Source organism: Eleutherodactylus coqui, chromosome 3 (assembly GCF_035609145.1).
Source record: "Eleutherodactylus coqui strain aEleCoq1 chromosome 3, aEleCoq1.hap1, whole genome shotgun sequence".
Classification (NCBI taxonomy): Eukaryota; Metazoa; Chordata; class Amphibia; order Anura; family Eleutherodactylidae; genus Eleutherodactylus; species Eleutherodactylus coqui.
Window position 1 is genome coordinate 267035458 of NC_089839.1, and position 19922 is coordinate 267055379.

A 19922-nucleotide genomic window follows, 5' to 3' on the forward strand; every position below is an offset into this window, starting at 1 on the left:
TCAAGGTCTCTGTGTGGTAGACGGTCAAGGAATATCAAATGTCATGAGAACCTAGCAGTAGAGTAGCCTTAGGTTTTTGGGGTGAAGTAAGCCACCAAAAACACACAACCGGGCCTTTTTATATTACTTCTAGTAGGTGTGATGGTACTTTACATTTCAGAATGTCAAAAACACTACACCCCATAATAATAGTAGGCTGCATCATACATGTAAATCCAAGACACTCACCATGAGATCTTGATCCATGAAATATGGCTTCTCAGAAGAGCCGTCGTTGGTCTCCATGTCTATTGCGTAGCACATGAGCAGACTGTGTACAACAGTCTCAAACAAAGACAAGAAGCTGTGGGCAACCAGATATGCGAAGAAGGCAACCAAGAGCAACGGTATGACCCACACGTGTAATTCACGATGGTAGTTGAAAGCCATAAGTCCTCCAAACACAGTGAAACATACAACAAAAACCTAAAAAAAGGAAAAAGTAATGCTGGTAATCGCATTGGTTATGGCCAAGGAAACAGATTTCCACTGTCATTATATACAATGCAAACGGGTGTTATATTAGGGGATATTCATTGTATCGTCCACCACTTCCAGTTATAGACATCAAGGAAATTGTGATGCCGGCTTTTCCGCCCTTACAGACTTTTACCATCGTAGGGTCTTTTATCCCCCGTGGCGCCTCAGGTCTAAACTCAAACTAATTTACATTACAAAGTTATGGAAAGCCCTTACTAATACAGTCTAACAGAAGTTATGTGCCGAATGACATGGAATTACCTTCCCTAGGAAGATGAGGAAGACCCCAGATGATTTCAGTACGGCAACAGAAGGAGGGCTCTTCTGCATGAGCGCGGAGGCTTCTCTCGCAGATGTACACAGCGACGTCCCATTAATTACCGTCGCTGTGTAAGCATTCTAGAAGTGGGAGAGATCAAGACGGATTTGAGGTAAGTGAAATTTTCCCAAACAATGAACATAAACAGAGCGGCTTAGTTTGGATAAGGAGAGATTCACGCTTCCTCCAGGGCTGATAGTCATAATCCCATCTATCGGTTCCTTTTTTTTTTTTTTTTTTTTGAGCAGAGAAACAGAATTAAAAACAGACATAAAAGTTTTCCTTTTTATTCCTCCTATTGCTTGCAATGTGTTTTCCCAAAAAATGGAAAGCTCTAAAAACGGACACCGAATAGAAGCGAACGGCAAGCTTTGTTTTTGCTTTCCATTTTTTGGAAAACCCACTGAAATCGATGGGAGAAAACGGAAATGTTTATTTCCATTTCTCTGCTCCAAAAATGGAACACAGAGATGGAATTCTAACTGACAGCCGTAACAGAAGTGTCAATGCATCCCAACCTGCCCGCCTCCGCAGTGCGGCATGATCATACAGGGTCACTATGGAAGAAGGACACGTTAGAGGTTTATAGAAAACAAAGGATTCTTCATACAGCCAAATACTTACACGTTTTTTTTCTTTTTTCTGATGGCCCAAAGGAGTTGCTAACCGGCACGGAAACACGCGGCATCTGTTTCTGTGCCTGGCTTATGGAATACATTTCAGTTTTCCTGACTGGCGCCTTCAGCTTTTGCTTTGAAGGAATGGATATTGAGATCTGATGAGCCATCCTGGTTGTAGGGGGGTTGAGTGAATTTCAGCACCCTCCTGGGGTGCAAGTTTGGATTTTAATCATCTCATTCACTTCAGCTTTGTGTTTATTTCTACACGTTTGAGCGCTTGGATAAAGATGTTTTTTTCTGCATTACATGGGTTTTTAGTATTCTTTGTTTGTATGACTAGGTTACAAATCTTTCCGTGTGAGCCCTTTCATGAGCATGATCCACTTATTCCTCTGCTACAAGGGTTTCCCAAAACTTTTCTCCTTGCATATAACAACCAGCGTTCTGATTTTTCTTGCTACACGGGCGCTGACATCACGAAAAGCTGCAGCTGCAATAACTTTCACCCCAACTGTCTGATAGTACGCATATTGGCGTTTACCTGTTCAACAGTTTTTGTTCTATAAAAGCGTATTTCTTTTATACTAACCCTGTATAATACTGGAGGTCAGTATAAACACTCTTCTACTTCAGAACTCAGTTTTACGCAGACTGCGCTATTTTGAGTAAATGTATAAAAGCGACCTTCCATTCCTGGATAAAGATGGCTGCACCGGCTCCGACTACCTGATGAATGCTGTGCAATAGTATGCATCAGCAGTCTAGGGTAAATAAAAACAATAAATCTTGTTATTTTTACAGTGCCAACTTATTCCGCTTTCAGGTAATTTATTACCCCCCACAAGCTGGGTACTGATTTTACCGACCTCGGAAGGATGGAAGGCTGAGTCAACCTTGAAGCGGTTACCTGAACAATGTGGGGACTGAACTCGCATTAACCCAGCACTGAGGAGGACCGGGCACATGGGACCCTTGTTCTTGAGATTGGTGTGTGTGTGTGTGTGTGTGTGTGTGGGGGGGGGGGGGGGGGGGGGGGGGGGGGTCTCAGTGGTGAGACCTCCTGCAATTAGCAAGTTTTTCCCCTATCCTGTGGCTAGGGGATAACTTGCAATTATAGTACAACCCCTTGAAAGCAACCCTCCAGGGGGAGTATCTCAGACTACTGAACCCGCTGGACATAGCGTAGTCCGGAGAAGCTGCTGGCTATTTACATACATGGAAAGGGAACTGGAATAGGGAATAAACAGCAACACTAAAATGTAGGCGCCAGGTAGGTTTTCTATACATTCTGCATATTTTGACTGTGAACCAACTGGTGGGCCACTTTAGTACAGGCTCTCATAACCCAGTAAATATGTTCAGAATCAGGGGCGTAGCTATAGAGGATGCAGGGGATGCGGTTGCACCCGGGCCCAGGAACCTTAGGGGGCCCCTAAGGCCTCTGTTCTCCATATAGGGAGCCCGGTACTATGAATAAAGCATTATAGTTGGGGCCCCGTTCCAGGTTTTGCATGGGGGCCCAGAAGCTTCAAGTTATGCCTCTGTTCAGAATATTGACAGTTTTTGGTGGCATCACAACTAAATCCAACAACACTGTACCCGGTCTCTGTGTTTCTCATACAATATACCTCATTCTGGGGAGGGTTTTGGCTGCCAGAGAACAGCCGGCAGTTGCTCTACACTGAAGTTATTGAGAGTTCCCAGGATCTCTGACAGTTACATAAACCACTATGACGGAAAAAAAATCATATTTCTCCACATACTAGAAATAAAAATACAACTATTAAAAAAGGCTCTAAATGCAATATAAACATGACATTTAAAAGAGGTTTTCTCATGAAAGCTGCCCCTTCTTAAACTAGTCTGGCTTTTCCAGCTGTTACCACTGTGGGAAGCTGCACCCGGCCAGGAATGTTCCCTCCAGAGGTGACTGCAGGAGTAATGTGGCATTACATCACTGGCCAGGTCATCCAGAATGGGAGTCACTGTTTTAGATCGGCTTCTCCATTCTCCCTAATAGAGAGGTGTCCTTTTTGGTTAACAATAATTTTTAGTAAATTTATGCAAAATCATTTGAACGATTCAACATTTCAATCAAGCTTTGGAACAGGTGGTTACAGTAGCAACAAAAAAGGAAGATATATAAACAGATTTTTATGTTAATTTCTAAATTCCATTCTTCATTAACAACGTTCCCTGAATGACAGAAAGAAAAAAGAAGAAAAAAAAGGGGGAAGACGGAGGAAAGGAGGATAAAAAAATTAGGGGTGGGTTGGGGGGAGTTTAGCCAGAGGTGGAGCGCACCGTAAGTGTATAGTTATATTTGTGATTGTGAAAATTAATGTATATACCTGAATTCAAAAAGCAACGAAGCTTTGGGCAATTCCATCATATGTGTAGAAAGGTGCCCTCGCCTCCACAACCCCGGGAATATGTTGGAAAGACTCCTGGGAATTATGTACCATCCCATTAAGAGCTTATAACCAGCCTCAGTGAACAAAACATTAATGGAGAGTTTAGCGCTTGAGATGGTGATTTTATGCCATTCTGAAACTTCAAGTGGTTGGGGGATGACTGCTCGGGCCTTGATCGCTACCCATTGGGGCTTATTATGGCAGGAAAATATAGAGATTAGTTGTGCTAATTGGGTTGTGCGGCAGAGGGGTGTCCCTGTTAAGGTGCCTCCATTCGTGTAGTCCAGGTAAGCAGCTAAAGGCTCCTGGGCAATGATGCAAAAATTCAGCCTGCCCAAAGCTTTCAGCTACATGGCTGGCAATGTTCCAGCTAAGGTTTTGTAGCTATTGAGGGGGGCAGTTAGAAGGAACAGTGCCCAGGCCCCTAAGCCAGGTAATACAGAACCACATCAGATTTCAAAAGGAATCTGTCACATCCTACAAGCACCATAAACTAAGTAACGGGAGTGAGGAGTCTGGGGATTTTTTTTAATATACGTATCAAACCTCCTGTTCCCACACTATTGCCAGTGGATGTCGGCGCTCCGACAGTCAGTCTAACTCGTTTTCTATAGACTGTCCATGCACACTCCCATAAAGAACCGTGGGAATGCACACACCGTCTGCAGAAAAGAGTGAAACTGATCGAACACCGACTTCCACCGGTAACCAAGAGGGAAAGGGGAGCTCAATAAGTACCGGTAAGCATAAAAAGTACATCCCTAGACTGCTCAATTCCTATCTTTTATGCACCATTACTTAGTTTATGGTCCTTATAGGAGGTGACAGGTTCTCTTTAATGTACAGCACCTTAATAATTATCTATAAATCAGCTAGATATCAAGGGCCACATAGCATGGTGGTCTAGCACAATGAAAGGGTTAATGTCTGTATATCTAGTCATCTAGGACAGTAAAGGTGTTAATATTAGCATCTCTGGTGATTCAGTGCTGTGATGGGGTTCCTGTTAGAATCCCTGGTGTTCTAGGACAGTGAAGAGGTTAATGTATGCCTGGTGGTCAATGGCAGTAAAGGTGTTAACTTTAGCATCCATGGTGATCCAGAACAGTATATCTGGTGGTCTATGGCAGTAAAGGTGTTAACTTTAGTATCCATGGTGATCCAGAACAGTGAAGAGGTTTAATGTTAGGATCCCTGGTGGTCTAAGGCAGTGAAGGATTTAATGTACGGATAGAAAAGGTCCAGTTCCACAGAATGACCATGGTTCTAGATCTTTTCTTTTTTGATTGTAGCAAGCATTTGATCAATGTAGATCCATGTTTCGGACATAGAGCTGCTGTTTTTTCCTTCCGTTTCCTTTAATGTATGAACACTTGGTGTTCTAGGGCAGTGACTGGTTAATACCAGGTGGTCTTAGAGCAAAGAAAGAGTTAATTTCACTATCCTTGATGATCTATGGCATTCAACAGGTTAATCTTAAGATCCCTGCTGGTTTAGGGCTATGGAAGGGTTAATGATACATGCCTGAAGTAAGGTGAATTACTCACCTCTCAAGTTTCCAGCATTAACTTGGCTGTAAGGGACTGAACACTGATGTTTATCTACCCGTTTCCTTCATGCACTGATCAAAGAGAGGAGTGCAGGGATGGGACAGAGAGGGCCATGTAGCTGTAAACGCATAGCTGCGCAGTTCTCTCTGTGATTGGGCAGAGTGATTCAGAAGCGCTCTGCCCAATCATCAAGACAGCCAGTATGTGGCGAGGGTGGGCCTGTGCTCCCCCTGGCTTAGGGGCCCAATTGCAACTGAGACTACACTATCCTCATCCATTTTCTCAAATAGGTTGTCTTCATGAGACAATCCATCTCAATGGGTAAACCTCTATTTTTAAAGTATTTTTATGTCACATGCTGTTTATTTGAATCTAGAATTAAACGGGTCCAATAGAGGTCAGTACATGAACATGGGAAAAAATGTGCAATATTAATACTTAATACCACATGTGGTTTTATTTGTTTATATGCAATAGAAAATTTAATTTTTAATGGTTACGCTGGAAATGTGCTTTTGATGGTTATATAGCACGATCAGGAAGATCAGAGGCCAGTAATACAACTAATGGATGCAGACTGTTTGTGGCAGAGCAGACATTGTGGATGCATGAGCAATTCTCGCTAAGATAAAGGAACACTAAATATAGAAGACATTTTCACAAGAATTCTTCCCTTTATACTATTTTGCCTCATCCTGCAATCTAAACTGGGAAAAACATAACTAATTATTATTTGTGTGTCCTAGAAGATCAGCCATTTCCCTCATCTTCCAGCTGAGGTCTGTGTGTCTGGTAGTAAGACAATGGCTGCAGAAGGAGCCTTCCCCACTGTTCTGCCTGCAGGACAAGACTGGGAAGACTAATGGGTCCTTTTACATGGGACGACTTGCCGGGCGCAGATGTTCGATAGATCGTCCCAGTGATGATCATTCCTATGCTTTTGCACAGGAACGACCCATGCTAGTGAACGGAGTTGGAGTGGGCCAGTGATTGTTCCAGCCCACCTGCCTCCATTCACAGTAAACAGGCAGTCATTCATATATGAATGACTGCCTGTTTACACGGGCCGATCTGCCGGTCAGCTTTTATGCATACAGAAACTGAATTTATTGTTCGTTTAGTCGTTCATGTATTTAGCTAAGCCTCACTCCTCAGTTGCCTGACAGCCAAAAATGGAAATAATCAAGAGGAAATTAATATTGGTGCTCTATATGGAACTTCTACAAAAGTCTTTGGGTGTCAAAAAATACAGAAAAACCTACAGACTAGCAAACATTGCGGCCAATGCTTTCTTTGTTTTTTCTTCAGCATTCTTTTCTAGGTTTGTGTCTTTAAATCAGAAATAACATCTTCCAACTGGTGGAACGAAACGGCTGCAGAACAGAGCCGATCACCGTTAAAGAAGCATTGCTCAGAGTCCTTCTGCATCTTCGTTCCAGCAATAGGCTGAGGTCACATCACCCAGACACCTACCGATGAAAACGTCTAACATGCCACAATTAAGTGGCAGGAGGTCTTGTAAAGCAATGGTTGGACTTAAGAGCCAAGGCGATTTAATTTTTTTTTCCAATAGTAGCAGTCAAGCCATTAAGTCACGTGAAAGTCGCAAAAGGTCACGAATCATTACAGCAACGATCGGAGTATAACCCTTGGCTAAAGAATAAGAAACGTGACACTTAGGAAAATGCATTTCAGTGTCAGCTCCTCTTCCCAATCCCAGATTTTCTCCTTCTTACATCATTTAAAGAAGCTGTAAAAGTAGTTTATTTGGAAAACTCGAGTCAAAAGCTGCACGTAATAGAATCACTAAGGTCAAGCTAAGAACATATTACTCAGCAACTGTTGTTGTGAATCCCTGACAGCATGCCATCTATGTGAAAGAACCTAAAGCCTCATCCGTATGAAGGTATCTGTATTACAGATGATACAAATCAATTAAAGCCACCCTCTAGTTTAGAGACAGAATTCTGTCTTGAGACAGGAAGGGGGTATATTACCTCCAATGTGCCGGTCTGGGCCCCATTTTCAGCTGTCCAAGATGGCTAAAATAATTTTCTGACTACTTAATCCACACTGTGTACTACTGCTCTGATTGGCTAGTGCGGATTACATGAGCAACTCTGGCCAATGAGAAAGCAGATATATTGCATTGGTAGTCAAACACTACGAATGCACTGTGGGGATTTTGGTAGTGGGAAGATTGTGTTGGCCATCTTGGATGGCCAAAAACAGGACCCGGAACAAGTGAATCAGTGGAACAGCATAGAAGAACATATACAGACAATATACCCCTCCTCCTCCAGTCCGAGGACAAACTTTTGCCCCGAAACTCTGATTCTGCATTGAAAAACATACCACGCACTGAGCTAATGTTAGATCAACAGACCTATTCACAGTACATGATATTGATACCTCATTACAGTTTCTCAATACAGCATGATTCTCCCCATAGGAGCCAGAATATCTGAATCTGTATTTTATGTCTGTATCACCATTTGCAATATGACAAAAAACTGAAAATATACAAACTCACATTTTGGGCCACTTATGAGCTTCGTACCTCTAAAGGTTTCCTTTTTTCTAGAGTTTTCCTTCATCCGGTAGTCCAAAGGGTTTGGTACCAAATATGTATTTTATTAAGTTGCATTATATACATTACCCACTGTCAGCTATATTAATGAGGTTTTCTGATTTGGACAACACATTTCCATGTTGTTGCTGACCCGGAGATAATCTAATTATTTGCATATAAGGCAACATGTTGTTAGAATGTCCAAATCTCAGCTCAAAGTTTGGGCATCCACTGATTTCATTGGATACCAATATCCTTCCAAAGCAGACCTCTGCAAACCATTTTACCTTTAGCTATTAAAGTCAAATTTTAGGACCCCCTCCATCTTAACTTTGCCTAAAGAAATCTAAAATTTTAAAGGGGGATGTGTCATGAAGTCAACCTCTGTCCATATGCCGTACTAAGGTACATAGGTGTCAAAGAGCAGGCTTCCCTGTCCACTTTAGGGAATATGACTGGACGGCTGTGGCATCCCTGCAATATCATCTGTTTGCGGGAGTATGACCCGGGCTCATTACTGGGAGTGTGACCCGGGCTCATTACTGGGAGTGTGACACGGGCTCATAGGGGCTGCTTTTTGAAAGGCGGGTGTCTCTGATGAGACAACCCCATTGACCTTACTGTTTAGAACAGTCAATTCAGAGAAAATATCCCTTCCAGCACCCGACTAGTGTAGCTTGGTACCTCTGGTTGAATTTGAATCCAGGAGATTAGTACTGCAAGGTAACAATGCTGTCCACCGAGTCATTGCATCTGCATGGTAAGCTTACCCTGTTATCATTAATGAGAGGATGATTGAGAAGTAACACCAAAACGTGATATCCCCAGCATCTGCCCTCCAGAGGGTCCAACGTAGACCCTTTCTGAGAAAAATATGCTTCCTATAAATTCTTACATCTGGTAAACAGAGTTTTAGTCCTCGGTGCACGGTTACAGTTGGCAAGAACTCCTGTTTATTAAGATTAAGAGCACTATTCACCCTGCTGTGCAGCACACAGAACACACTGGGAAGTCATCTGGGATAGGTGTGCTAGAGGGGAATCTAATATACTTTGGATATTTATAGAGCTAATGAGCAATAGACAGAGCCTTCTCTGATCCTTTACATAATAAATCTTCCCGGGACCTAAATAGGTTGCAACCGCATTTACAAGGAGTAACAACACAGGTATGAAGACCAGAAGAGCTACAATGGCCCGACTGTTCTTCTGTGGAGTATGAGAACCTGGGGAAATATGTCAACATGTGATAATCTCTATAAACAGAAGAGCAGACACATGCATTTCAGGCCTGTTTCACACGGGCTACAAAAATCGCATGCATGTGAAGCCCATAGTTTGGAATGGGTTCTTTCACATGGTCAATGTTTTGTAGCCTGAAACCATTGGAAACCATGGGCTTCACCTACATGCGTTTTGTAGTAATGTCACATCACTACAAAATTATGCGATTTTGGGCCATAATGTCATCTAGTATTTTGTGGGTCAATCTACAAGCAGCGTGAAGTCCCCCAAGTAATAATCCATATAGGCTTGGCATCATTTTCCTTTTCCCCACAGCAAAATGAAAAGTAACTTGGATCTACTAGTTAGGCAGAAGATTCTCCATCCACCTAGATAGCTTGAACTCTGCTATACTGGAACCATATATAAAAAAAACTTACCCCGTTTAATTATTTTTCTAAGTAACCCCTAAAAGTCCTTTTACACAGGCTGTGTAAAGGGCCCAACCATCAGCTGATGAACAAGCCAATGCTTGTCGATTGGCTGATCATACACTTTTTGTGAGTAGAAAAATTCTAGCCGATCAGTTTTAGATCTTCCTGTGTGAAGAATGAAATGCACAGCTGGCCTACGGGCTTGACTGACCGGAATTGGTGATCATTCGTTAAAATAATCTGATTCTTGGCCCGTGTAAAAGAAGAGGAACTGAGTGCTCATGGATTGATGGATATGAGCGGCAATCAGCACTCATTACATTGGGCCGAGAACTCCGCTCATCTAAAAGGACACCAATACTAACTGGATTTCAAAATTGGGTCCCCTCAACTTCTCTTCTTGGCTGCGAGTCGCAGTCTGCCCACAGCTTCGGCCTGCATCTCTGGCAATGTTCCCTTTAAAGGGGTTTTCCAGGGAAATACGATTGATGACCTATCCTCAGGACAGCTCATCAATAGTTGATCCCCAGGGATACGCTGCTTGGGATCCCCAGTGATAAGCTGATCAGAGAGGATGTTGTCATTGGAGTCAGAGCAGGAAGTCTAATCGGCGGCTTTGCTCCCCTTCAACTTAAAGCAAAAACCCCTTTAAGGTTTTGTAACTACTGAGCGGAGCAGTTAGGGACCTGGACACGGTTTCCTCTAAGTCAGGCAAACCGCACACAAACAGCACCAAATAATAGGAACAGTGCAGGTTCCAGCAGTGGAGCCCTCAATCCTCAGGATAGGTGATAAATGTCAGTTATGGGAAAACCACTTTGAAGAACCCTTTAAATCTACTCCCAATTTTCATTAAACTTCGGCCGAACAACTAACTGTATGTGGATTACCGCTAATTACTGTACTGCACCTGCCGTGGTTTCAAGTTGCAAGTACAGGTACAGCTCGGCAATTAGCTTGGCCACCATGTGTATGGGCACTTTAAGAGATGGGATTGACGAGTGCAATTATATGCCACTAACTGCAGGTTGTGGCATATTAGATTACACAAAGAAACATTTTACTTATTCTCTGGTTGTCCACCATTTCCTTGCTCACAGCTACACAAAGAAGTCCTATCTACAAAAACTATATGTACATTGGAGCTCCATGATGAACTAGATTGGTTCTGTCCATTTCATAAACGAAGTCCTTTAAAAAGGTATATAAGGACGGTAGCATCATTTTTATATACCAGTACCAGGTCTCGCTGTCTATGGCAGGCATACCGTGGCAGACAACCGGTTACTCAGTCATTACAGAGAAAGATTCCATCCTCCATATTGAACAATTCTCTCATTTTCTAGATTAGCTTACTTTGACCTCCCAAGTACTAGATGAAGAGAAAGCAATCTAATTTGCTGCCAAATAACCCCAACTTTAGCCGGGGCTCGCAGATTAACCTTTGCAGGAACTTCTTTTTAAGCAAAATGAGATGAAATTGTATTTCCTGGCAATGATGGATACTTTATGTAATGCAATGGGCAAGTCATGAACATTACAGTGAAACGCTAAATGTGTTATGCCTGATCCTCCCTGGTGTCAGGAGAGAAGCTGCTGTCAGAAATGTGCAGCAGCACTCTCCTTCACCCCCGTTGAATCAGCAGATTCTAAATTTTTGGTAATTGGGCCACTAATATCAGCAATGTAATTATAGGATGTACATAAGTGAGAACTGTATTATCTGCTCTTTAGAATGTCTCACAATACAGTCAGACAAGGGCTTTATTTACTTGGTTGGCATAGAAACGTACAGTTCCATCTTGCAAACTCTAAGGCTGGGTTCACATGGGGTGTAATTACTGTGTTTTCTCACGTCGATATCGCTTTTTTTTGTCGCTACAAAGTCACTTGTTGATGTGATTGGTTCTAGTGCTTAGCCAATCACTGCAGCGCTCGATGAACCAATCAAGGCCAGCACTTTCTAGAGGCGGGATTTTGAGCCTCCAAACCAGGAAGCGCAAGTGTGCCGGAGCTGACAGCGCCTGTTAGGTGATGTATTATGTGTTTTTTTTTTGTTTTTAAAACAGATAGGCCTTATTTTAGAGCTTTTACAGTAGGACTTTCTACAGTAAAAGTTGCATCACACGAGAACCACGTTTTCATGCGATGCAACACAAAGGAAGGCTCCATAGGGAAGCATGGGCTACAAACTATTGCGAATTGCGGCTGTACAGAGCATGTCGCAATTTTGTATCCTCGCAATTCTCGCAGCCTACAAAACATTGCTCATATGAAAGAACCCATTGGAAAGCATAGGCTCTACATACATGTGATTTGTGGCATCGCGAGAAAAATTGCACGATTTTATCATTGTGTGAAACCGGCCTAAAGCGGTTTGTTCACATGGAGACCGATGTTTTAGGGACTATTCACACCGGATGGAATATTCCGCATCAGTGTTATGTAATACGCCCTACTGCGGAATATTCAGCACCAGGATCCACACTGCTAACATGCGGGTTTGATGTAGAATTGAAAATAGCAGAAACCTGCAGGCAATTCCACATCAAAATCTACAGTTTGCGGTGTGGAATTCAGGGGCGGCATATATTCCGACCCGTGTGAAAGGTCCCTCAAGGTGTAAATGGTTTTCATGGTAATGTTAACAAATGCATTCACTACAAAGAGAGCTAAGAAGGTCTGTAATTACTTCCCATTGTGATACAAGAGGGTTTGTCCATACACAAAGGGATGGGCGGTTATAGCCTTAGATTCTTTACATTCCACATTTATGGTGTAAAACATATTATTTCTGGGGCTTGCTGCTAGAGAAGAATGCTTAGCATGGTGTACACACAATACAGATCACCCGCTGTAATAGAGGTGACCTGTAATTTGTAGTATCAGTAACTACAGGCCCGTCTCCAGGTTCAGGGACCACGTCTGCACCAAAGCTCCTTCCGTGTATTAGTTCCTGAAAGCCTACAACAGTCACCCCAAATCTGGGTTTGAAAAAAAAAAAAAAAACCGTTTCGGCGCGGGACAACCCCTTTAATGACAATTAATTTTAGCCTTAAGAACTAGTAAGGGGCTAAGTCAGACAGGCGTTAATTCGCGCGTAAAAATTCTAATTTTCAAAAAGGATGCAATTTTGAGTACGACAAAACTCACCTAACAGCCGGCATTCGGTCCCTTGCGCTGAGCTGCAGCAAGCTTTCGTGTCCTCCTGCACACCGACAGAGGAGGTCTTCCTGATAACGGGGCTTGAAGCATCAAGCTAATGCTCTGATTGGTTAATAGAGCGCCACATCAGCCAATGAAAGATGGCCCTTGATTAACCAATCAGTCAAATTTATGGAACAGGAAGATATACAGGAGAATCACACATCCTTTCTGCTGCTACTGGTCTCCCCCCCAGCCTCCTCTGCACACGCAGTGAAAGTGACACTTGTAAATTCAGTATTCCTGACCCCAATTCAAACTTCTGTATCTCTAGATATGTAAGGGATATCAACATACCTTTGGCTTCAACTCAACACCAAAAGCATGTCAATAGCTCTTAGATAGAGCCTTTGAAGTACAAGTAGTTCAGTTCATCCAAAACTGAATGTCCTACTCCTGCAGAACAAGCAGCGCTCGTCCAAAACTACCAGAGGTTTAAGCCAGTGCAGTGATTTGAAGATTGGGATACATTCCCGTATTTTGTATTAAAATGTTTATTTTAAACCTATATTCATAGCTATGGAAGTGAAGCTGGCATTGTATGTGATGAACACTCTATGCATATCCATTATATAATGAATTTGATAACTTTCTAAATTTATTACTGTGCAATTTGAAAAAGTCATCACACCACATTTAATTATCCCCTCCACTTGTGCATCTATGGAGCTAAAACTAACCTGAGAATGGCCACCCCTGTGAACACTATAGTTCCACTGCTCTAGGTTAGCAGTAAGCATCTTTATATCTAGCTCAATCACGGCCTGCGATTGGTTCATCAAGCACTGGCTCTGATTGGCTAAACATCACAGCGCTCAGCCAATCAGAGGCAGCGCTTATCAGTAGGCGGAGATTTTTCAATCCCCACCCAGAAGAGATGATGAAGAACAGTTCCGGGGATAAGATGCAGTGGAGCCAGACAGCGCTTCTAAGATGATGTATTCTTGCTTTATTATTTTTGTCCTGCAGTTAGGGCTTAATTTCAGGTAGAGCTTATATTTCAGGTAGGGCTTAGTTTGGGGGTAGGGCTTTGTAGTGCAAGAAAAATCGCTGTATCGCCGCAGGAAAATGCAGTGATATCGCACGGAACACCGATGCAACATCATTGCAATTTTCTTGCGGCGATGTTGTGTCGCCCGTGTGAAGGAGGCCTGAATCTCATTCTCTCTCTGAGTAGCTGCTGGTCATTCCTCCTCAGTGCTAATAAGAAAAAAAAATCACTTAGAGTAAATTACAGCCCTATGTAATAGTAGCTCTCTCTGCCACCATCCCCAAAAATGTCAAATCGCCCTCTGTAATAGCTCATTGGAGAGGCAATGAATGCACGTTCAGAACAGGGGAGCAGGCTAGGGGAGGAACTGTGAAGCAACCTGTCAGTTTACTTCAACTGACAGAATTTGCTAAGATTTTAGGCTAACTTCACACAGGTGAGTGCAATGTGGGTCAGTGAATCCCACCCCCATATCGCTCTCACCACCATGTGAAATCCCCAGGGATGCGAGGCGTTTTCATGCCAAAACAGCCCTGCATCACTTTAGGGATGCAGGAATCCTCCGATGAGGCAGCCACAGCTGCGGCAGAGGATCGCAGTTTCTCCCATTGCTTTCAATGGGGCCAGGACCGCTGCTGCTAGCCCCATTGAGGACAATGGGCATTGCGATGCAAGATCACGCAGCCAGATAGAACATGCCGTGATTTGTTTCCTGTATAGCATCACATCGCGGTGCCATGCAGGAAAACATCGCTCATGTGTATGACCCTGTTCAAAAGAATGGGATTCACATTTATGCGCCTCAAGACGCACAAATCTTGGCTGTAGAGCTTTGGGTACAGTCTGTCATATATGGTGGACATGCCCATCAGTGAAGGTCCTCTGGAGACAGCTGGCCCACCTGATATTTAGAGTCCTGGTTAAAACATTCCCCCTTATCCCATCGGCTTGTCTCCTGGCAGACAAAACAATGGGCTACAGTAACCAACAGCACAAGCTCTCACAATATATTTGTATGGCGACGAGGGCCTATATCGCATCCCAGTGGCTATCGCCATCTCTCCATATGGAACCAATTTTAGACCGAATCTCCAGAAGGATGATGTACGAGAAGCTGTCCGCCATGAGGGAAGACCACATGGAGAGTTTCCTTAGGACCTGGTTGCCCTGGGCCATGTTTCTGACCATCCCGGGGCTGCCCCAGATGCTGGCAGCCTGAGGTGAAGCGGTGCAGATGTATAGTAGGGGAGCGCAGGGAGAAGAGCCCCACAACTCTACTAGATGAGGGGGGGGGGGGGGGGTAGTCGACTAGAAGAAGTGGTACCAATATGTCAGGTAATTCTACTAGACTACTGATAATATATGAATTATTGAATATTCTTCTGAGGCAATGTTTGTCTGTTTGTGATTTTATTTTTGTTTATGTTACAATTTTTATAGACAGAAGATCCCCGGTGAGGGGTACAAATCTGCAGCTCAATCTGTAACAAAAATCTATAACATTTTTTCAATAAAAGTCTTTGGAACCAAAAAGCACAAATCTTGCACGATTTTAGGGCCCGTGTGAAGGCAGACATAGTCCTTCGGTCTGGAAAACAATGCAAGCATAGAAATCAAACAAGGAGAAATTTTTAATGAAAGCTAAATTACAAAAAGTCTGAATTTCTGACCCCCGTCCCAGGCCCCTCACTAGCAAAAGCCAGACTCCTGCTTCACACTGATGAAGGGCAAATACCCTGAAACAGCTGTCTGTGCATAGAGTCTGGCTTTGCTTTTAATTCCCAGTCATTGTTACAAGGCTTGTATAAAAGGGTCTAACCTTGGCTTTAAAGGGGTTGTCCCGCGGCAGCAAGTGGGTCTATACACTTCTGTATGGCCATAATAATGCACTTTGTAATATACATTGTGCATTAATTATGAGCCATACAGAAGTTATAAAAAGTTTTATACTTACCTGCTCCGTTGCTGGCGTCCTCGTCTCCATGGTGCCGACTAATTTTCGCCCTCCGATGGCCAAATTAGCCGCGCTTGCGCAGTCCGGGTCTTCTGCAGTCTTCTATGGAGCCTTTCGTGCAGGATGCCGGCTCCGTGTAGCTCCGCCCCGTCACGTGCCGATTCCAGCCAATCAGGAGGCTGGAATCGGCAATGGACCGCACAGAAGAGCTGCGGTCCACGAAGACAGAGGATCCCGGCGGCCATCTTCAGCGGTAAGTATTGAAGTCACCGGAGCGTGGGGATTAAGGTAAGCGCTCCGGTAAGCTTTCTTTACCTCCCTGCATCGGGGTTGTCTCGCGCCGACCGGGGGGGGGGGGGTTGAAAAAAAAAAAAACCCGTTTCGGTGCGGGACAACCCCTTTAAGGAATGCTGCCTTCCAATAGGTGGCGCTGTGGAGGTATTATTCCATCTGCCTTATTAATTTCCAAAAACACAATAAAAGGTGGATGTGGCCATTAATTCAGCCTGTCAAAGCTTTCTAGAATTGCATCGCAACGTCGATGAATCCAATGAAGGTCCTGTCTTTATGGAGCCAGACCATATGTCAGGGTTGTATGCCAACAAGTAGTAACTGGGTACCCCTGTGACCAAGAACTCGATAAGGGTGCCACATTTAAAAGGCAAGTATCTTAAGAGATTAAGTTTAATTGTGAATCGTTTCACTTCAAATCTTTAGAGATGGGAAAAAAACCTCATAAAACGTAGTATAGGTCTACCAACCTTCTGACACATGATCATTTCTACTTGCTGGCGGTGGCAAAAACATTGCTCGTGTCCTGGTCCTTTATAATTCAGCCTCCCGCAATAATGTATGCTAAATTGTATTCAACAACAAATAGTTTCCAATTTCATTGTCTTGTGCCTTTAATTTTAGAAGTTGCTCATAATAAATAGCTTATGCAGCCATGAAAAAAAAAAGAAAAAAAAAGGAGAGGCGGAAAAATACACTTCCTGCTGCCAAGTATTGATCAGAGAGTTCAGTAGCATTCCACACTCCTTTCTTAAACCCCCTCATTATGTTCATGTACAGAACAGAAGTGCAGTTTAGCAAGACGCTATTGTGTGCTTGACATTACAACTGATTAAATGTCAGAAGTTTAGGAAATGCTGATGGCTCTCGGGCGGGCCGCCAACACTTTCCGAGTGGAGCTTTTTCACTTTTGGATGTGGCTTGCAGGCTGGGAATAATCATGCCTTTGTATGACAGCTGAATTCTGCGCACAGTTTAAAGACCCTACTGTAACAATATGAGTCACACAAGAAAACGGGGTCGTTATGGAAACCCAGGCTTGCAAAACAACCAATGGCTGAGCGTGATTACTTGACACCGCTGGCTGTACTCCTGTTTTAAACCTCGCCCACTGGAAAAGCTACTTGGGGTGACTGTGCTATTTAACCCGTTAATGGAGATTCTTTGCAAAATTGAAATGTAACTTTTAGTAGATTCGGTCACTATGAAATAATGCGCTTTTAGATACAACAGAACTTCCTCAAAAAAATAGGAGAGAATATATTTGCAGGCTGTAATTAATGCAAATATTTGGCAATTCGTTAGTAATACTACATCTGTAAATGCAATCTCACCCCTGGTTTTCACTTACTGCTGCCCTGGGCTACACGATGCCTCCCCCCTATTCTAGGTGTTCTTGTGGAGGTCCAGACTCGGGAGAGGAAGGGAAGGAGTCCGTGACAGCTGGGCGCAGAATGTCCCAGTTCCTTTATAACGCGAGGCTCTCTGCTCAGATATCTCATAAATCCCCTTCATGCTTTCACACAAGGCGTTGCTTGTTCTTTATTCAAGGAGACATTAATAAATCTGTATAGTTAGTTTTCCAGAATGTGGGAAGCAATATACTAGCTGATATGTGTAGTGTCTGGGGCAAGAAAGAAAAAAAAAAAAAACACGACATTTTCTGTTAAGGCCTCATTAACATTTCAGCAGTCAAATCAGTATTTTTCATGTCTTTTCAGCCAAGATTAGGAGTGGATTCCCCAGAAGTAGTGGATATATTTCCATTGTATTTATTTTCCGTTTACGACCCACTATTAGTTTTGTCTTAACGTGACTTTCCAAGTTATTTTTTTTTTATATAGTTTTGGACTCCATGTACCCAAAAGAACATAAAATTAATATACTCACCATGGCGCCAGACCGCCCCTTTGGCACCATGGTATTTGACAGGTGGCCCAGTGATGTCCCGTAAACCTGTCACATGGGCTTCTAATTGTTGCGGTGGTTCTGGGTTCGCTTCCTTTGTAAGTAATATGGTACAGGTTTTATATGCTTTCCTTTATCTTCTGGATCTGGTGGGAGTGGTATTAGCTGAGAGACGTGCTTGGCCTCACAGGTGGGTAATTTGTCAGGTCTATTTAACCTGGCCTTGTACTTGGCTTGAGTGCTGCTTAATTTCAGTCTTCTTCTGGCTGTGGTGGAAGTCAGAGCTTAGAGCTGGATCTTGTTTGCCTGAAGTCTCCTTAATGTTAAGTACAGCGGTGATTACCTTTTACATCTTGTTTGCTGTGGTAGTCTTCTATCACACGTAGGGTCAGCTAGTGGCCTAGGTATATGGTCAGGTTCGCCCTTCTCAGGGCGTTTTATCTGCATATAGGCAGGTCCTTTTCCTGAGTAAGGTTATTCAGGGACAGGTGTTTTCCTTGTTGCAGTTGTCTTTATTGTTTACCACTGCTTGGTGTGCATTTGCATGAGTATTTTAGGTTACGGATCCAGCGCGCCCAGTTTGAATGTGACACTATTATAGAAGGTCCCATAAGGTTTATATGATATCATTGACCATTAGCTGTAGCTAATAGCAGTTACGTGGGTAAACAACCGATATGACCGTTTTCGCCAAAGTAAACAGAAGACTGGAGTGCCAGTGGGGGAGCAGTGAGGAAACGGAGGGGAGCAATGTGGCAATGGGAGGCAAGTCTTGTTTATATATTATATGTTCCTCCAATGCCACCAATGAAATTACTACTCAGAAATCCCTCTGAAAAATAAATTATGAAAAATACAGATCTAATACTAGCAGCGTCAGGGCTTGTTCACATCAGCGCTTTTGGGTTCCGTCTTCCTTCTCCAGTATGCATCAGGAAAATGGAACCCTGTGCCCGAATGTAACCGTCATATGATGGAATAGAATGGTACTGTTTCCAGTATTTTACAGGACAAAGTAGTTCAGGATCCTGCGCCATTTTGTCCTGTCTTTTTTAATGGAATTCAGTGATTGAGGCCCTGGAATGAACCTCCAATGCTAATGCGAACGATCCCTGTATATCTGCAAAGTCCTGAGTATGAAATTCCTACAGGTTTCCAAGAAAATGAAGGGAGTGTTCCTCTGATGTGTGACTGAAGAACTATTTCCATCTCCATTTGCCGTTTCTGTTCTTCTGCTCCGTCACAGAAGCAGAACAATGAAAATGACAGAAGTGCTAAATCCGACATATCGTGGACATGAGTGACGGACCCCACTGACTATAAAGGCCAGAAAAATAGTTGCATGTGTTAGATTATACAGTAAAGGCTCACATAATAAATGCCACTACAGCGGTTAACATTGTGGTTAACCACAACACAATTCTATAATACACTAGGCTAATAAAAGTAATTGGAGACCTGAACAAAAATTTAAAGTATTAATTTACATATATTAATACTTAGAGAGTATCTGATGTCATTAGGGCCAAAGGAGCCCCCACTGCGGCATACTTTCTAACGTCTGATTCAAATCAGCTGGCATCTCCCTCCATTCATGCTGCAAACATCTGGTGAGTTCTCTCAAAGAAAATGCACACTGTTCAAATTTCCCAACCGGACGCTCCAGTTTGTCCCAAAAATGTTTAGTTCGGGACTCTGTAGAGGCCAGGACAATTGTGGAACACCCAATTTCCTCAAACTAATCTAAAAACAGCGTTATGACAAGATGTGTTGTTTAGTTGGATATATTGAGGTCATTGTAGACCAGGTGCTGCCGACAATCTGGCGATACTTTGGGACTGGTCGAGGCACAACTCCGTATTCATGGTTCTTGTCGCTACAACCAATGTGTAGAGACCGTGCTACGTAAAGCATCCGCGGATC

The 19922-nt window shown here is 43.2% G+C and overlaps 1 protein-coding gene across 1 annotated transcript in view; it reads right to left on the reverse strand.

Moving 5' to 3' along the window:
- The window catches only part of SLC44A3 (solute carrier family 44 member 3), a 92361-nt gene that overhangs the window by 4038 nt on the left and 68401 nt on the right, over nucleotides 1–19922 (reverse strand). Inside the window, exons 14-15 of the mRNA XM_066597389.1 lie at nucleotides 781–918; nucleotides 229–465 (exon numbers count right to left, since the gene is read on the reverse strand). Coding sequence (XP_066453486.1) covers nucleotides 229–465; nucleotides 781–918 — 375 coding nt within the window. The remainder of the gene's footprint in view (nucleotides 1–228; nucleotides 466–780; nucleotides 919–19922) is intronic.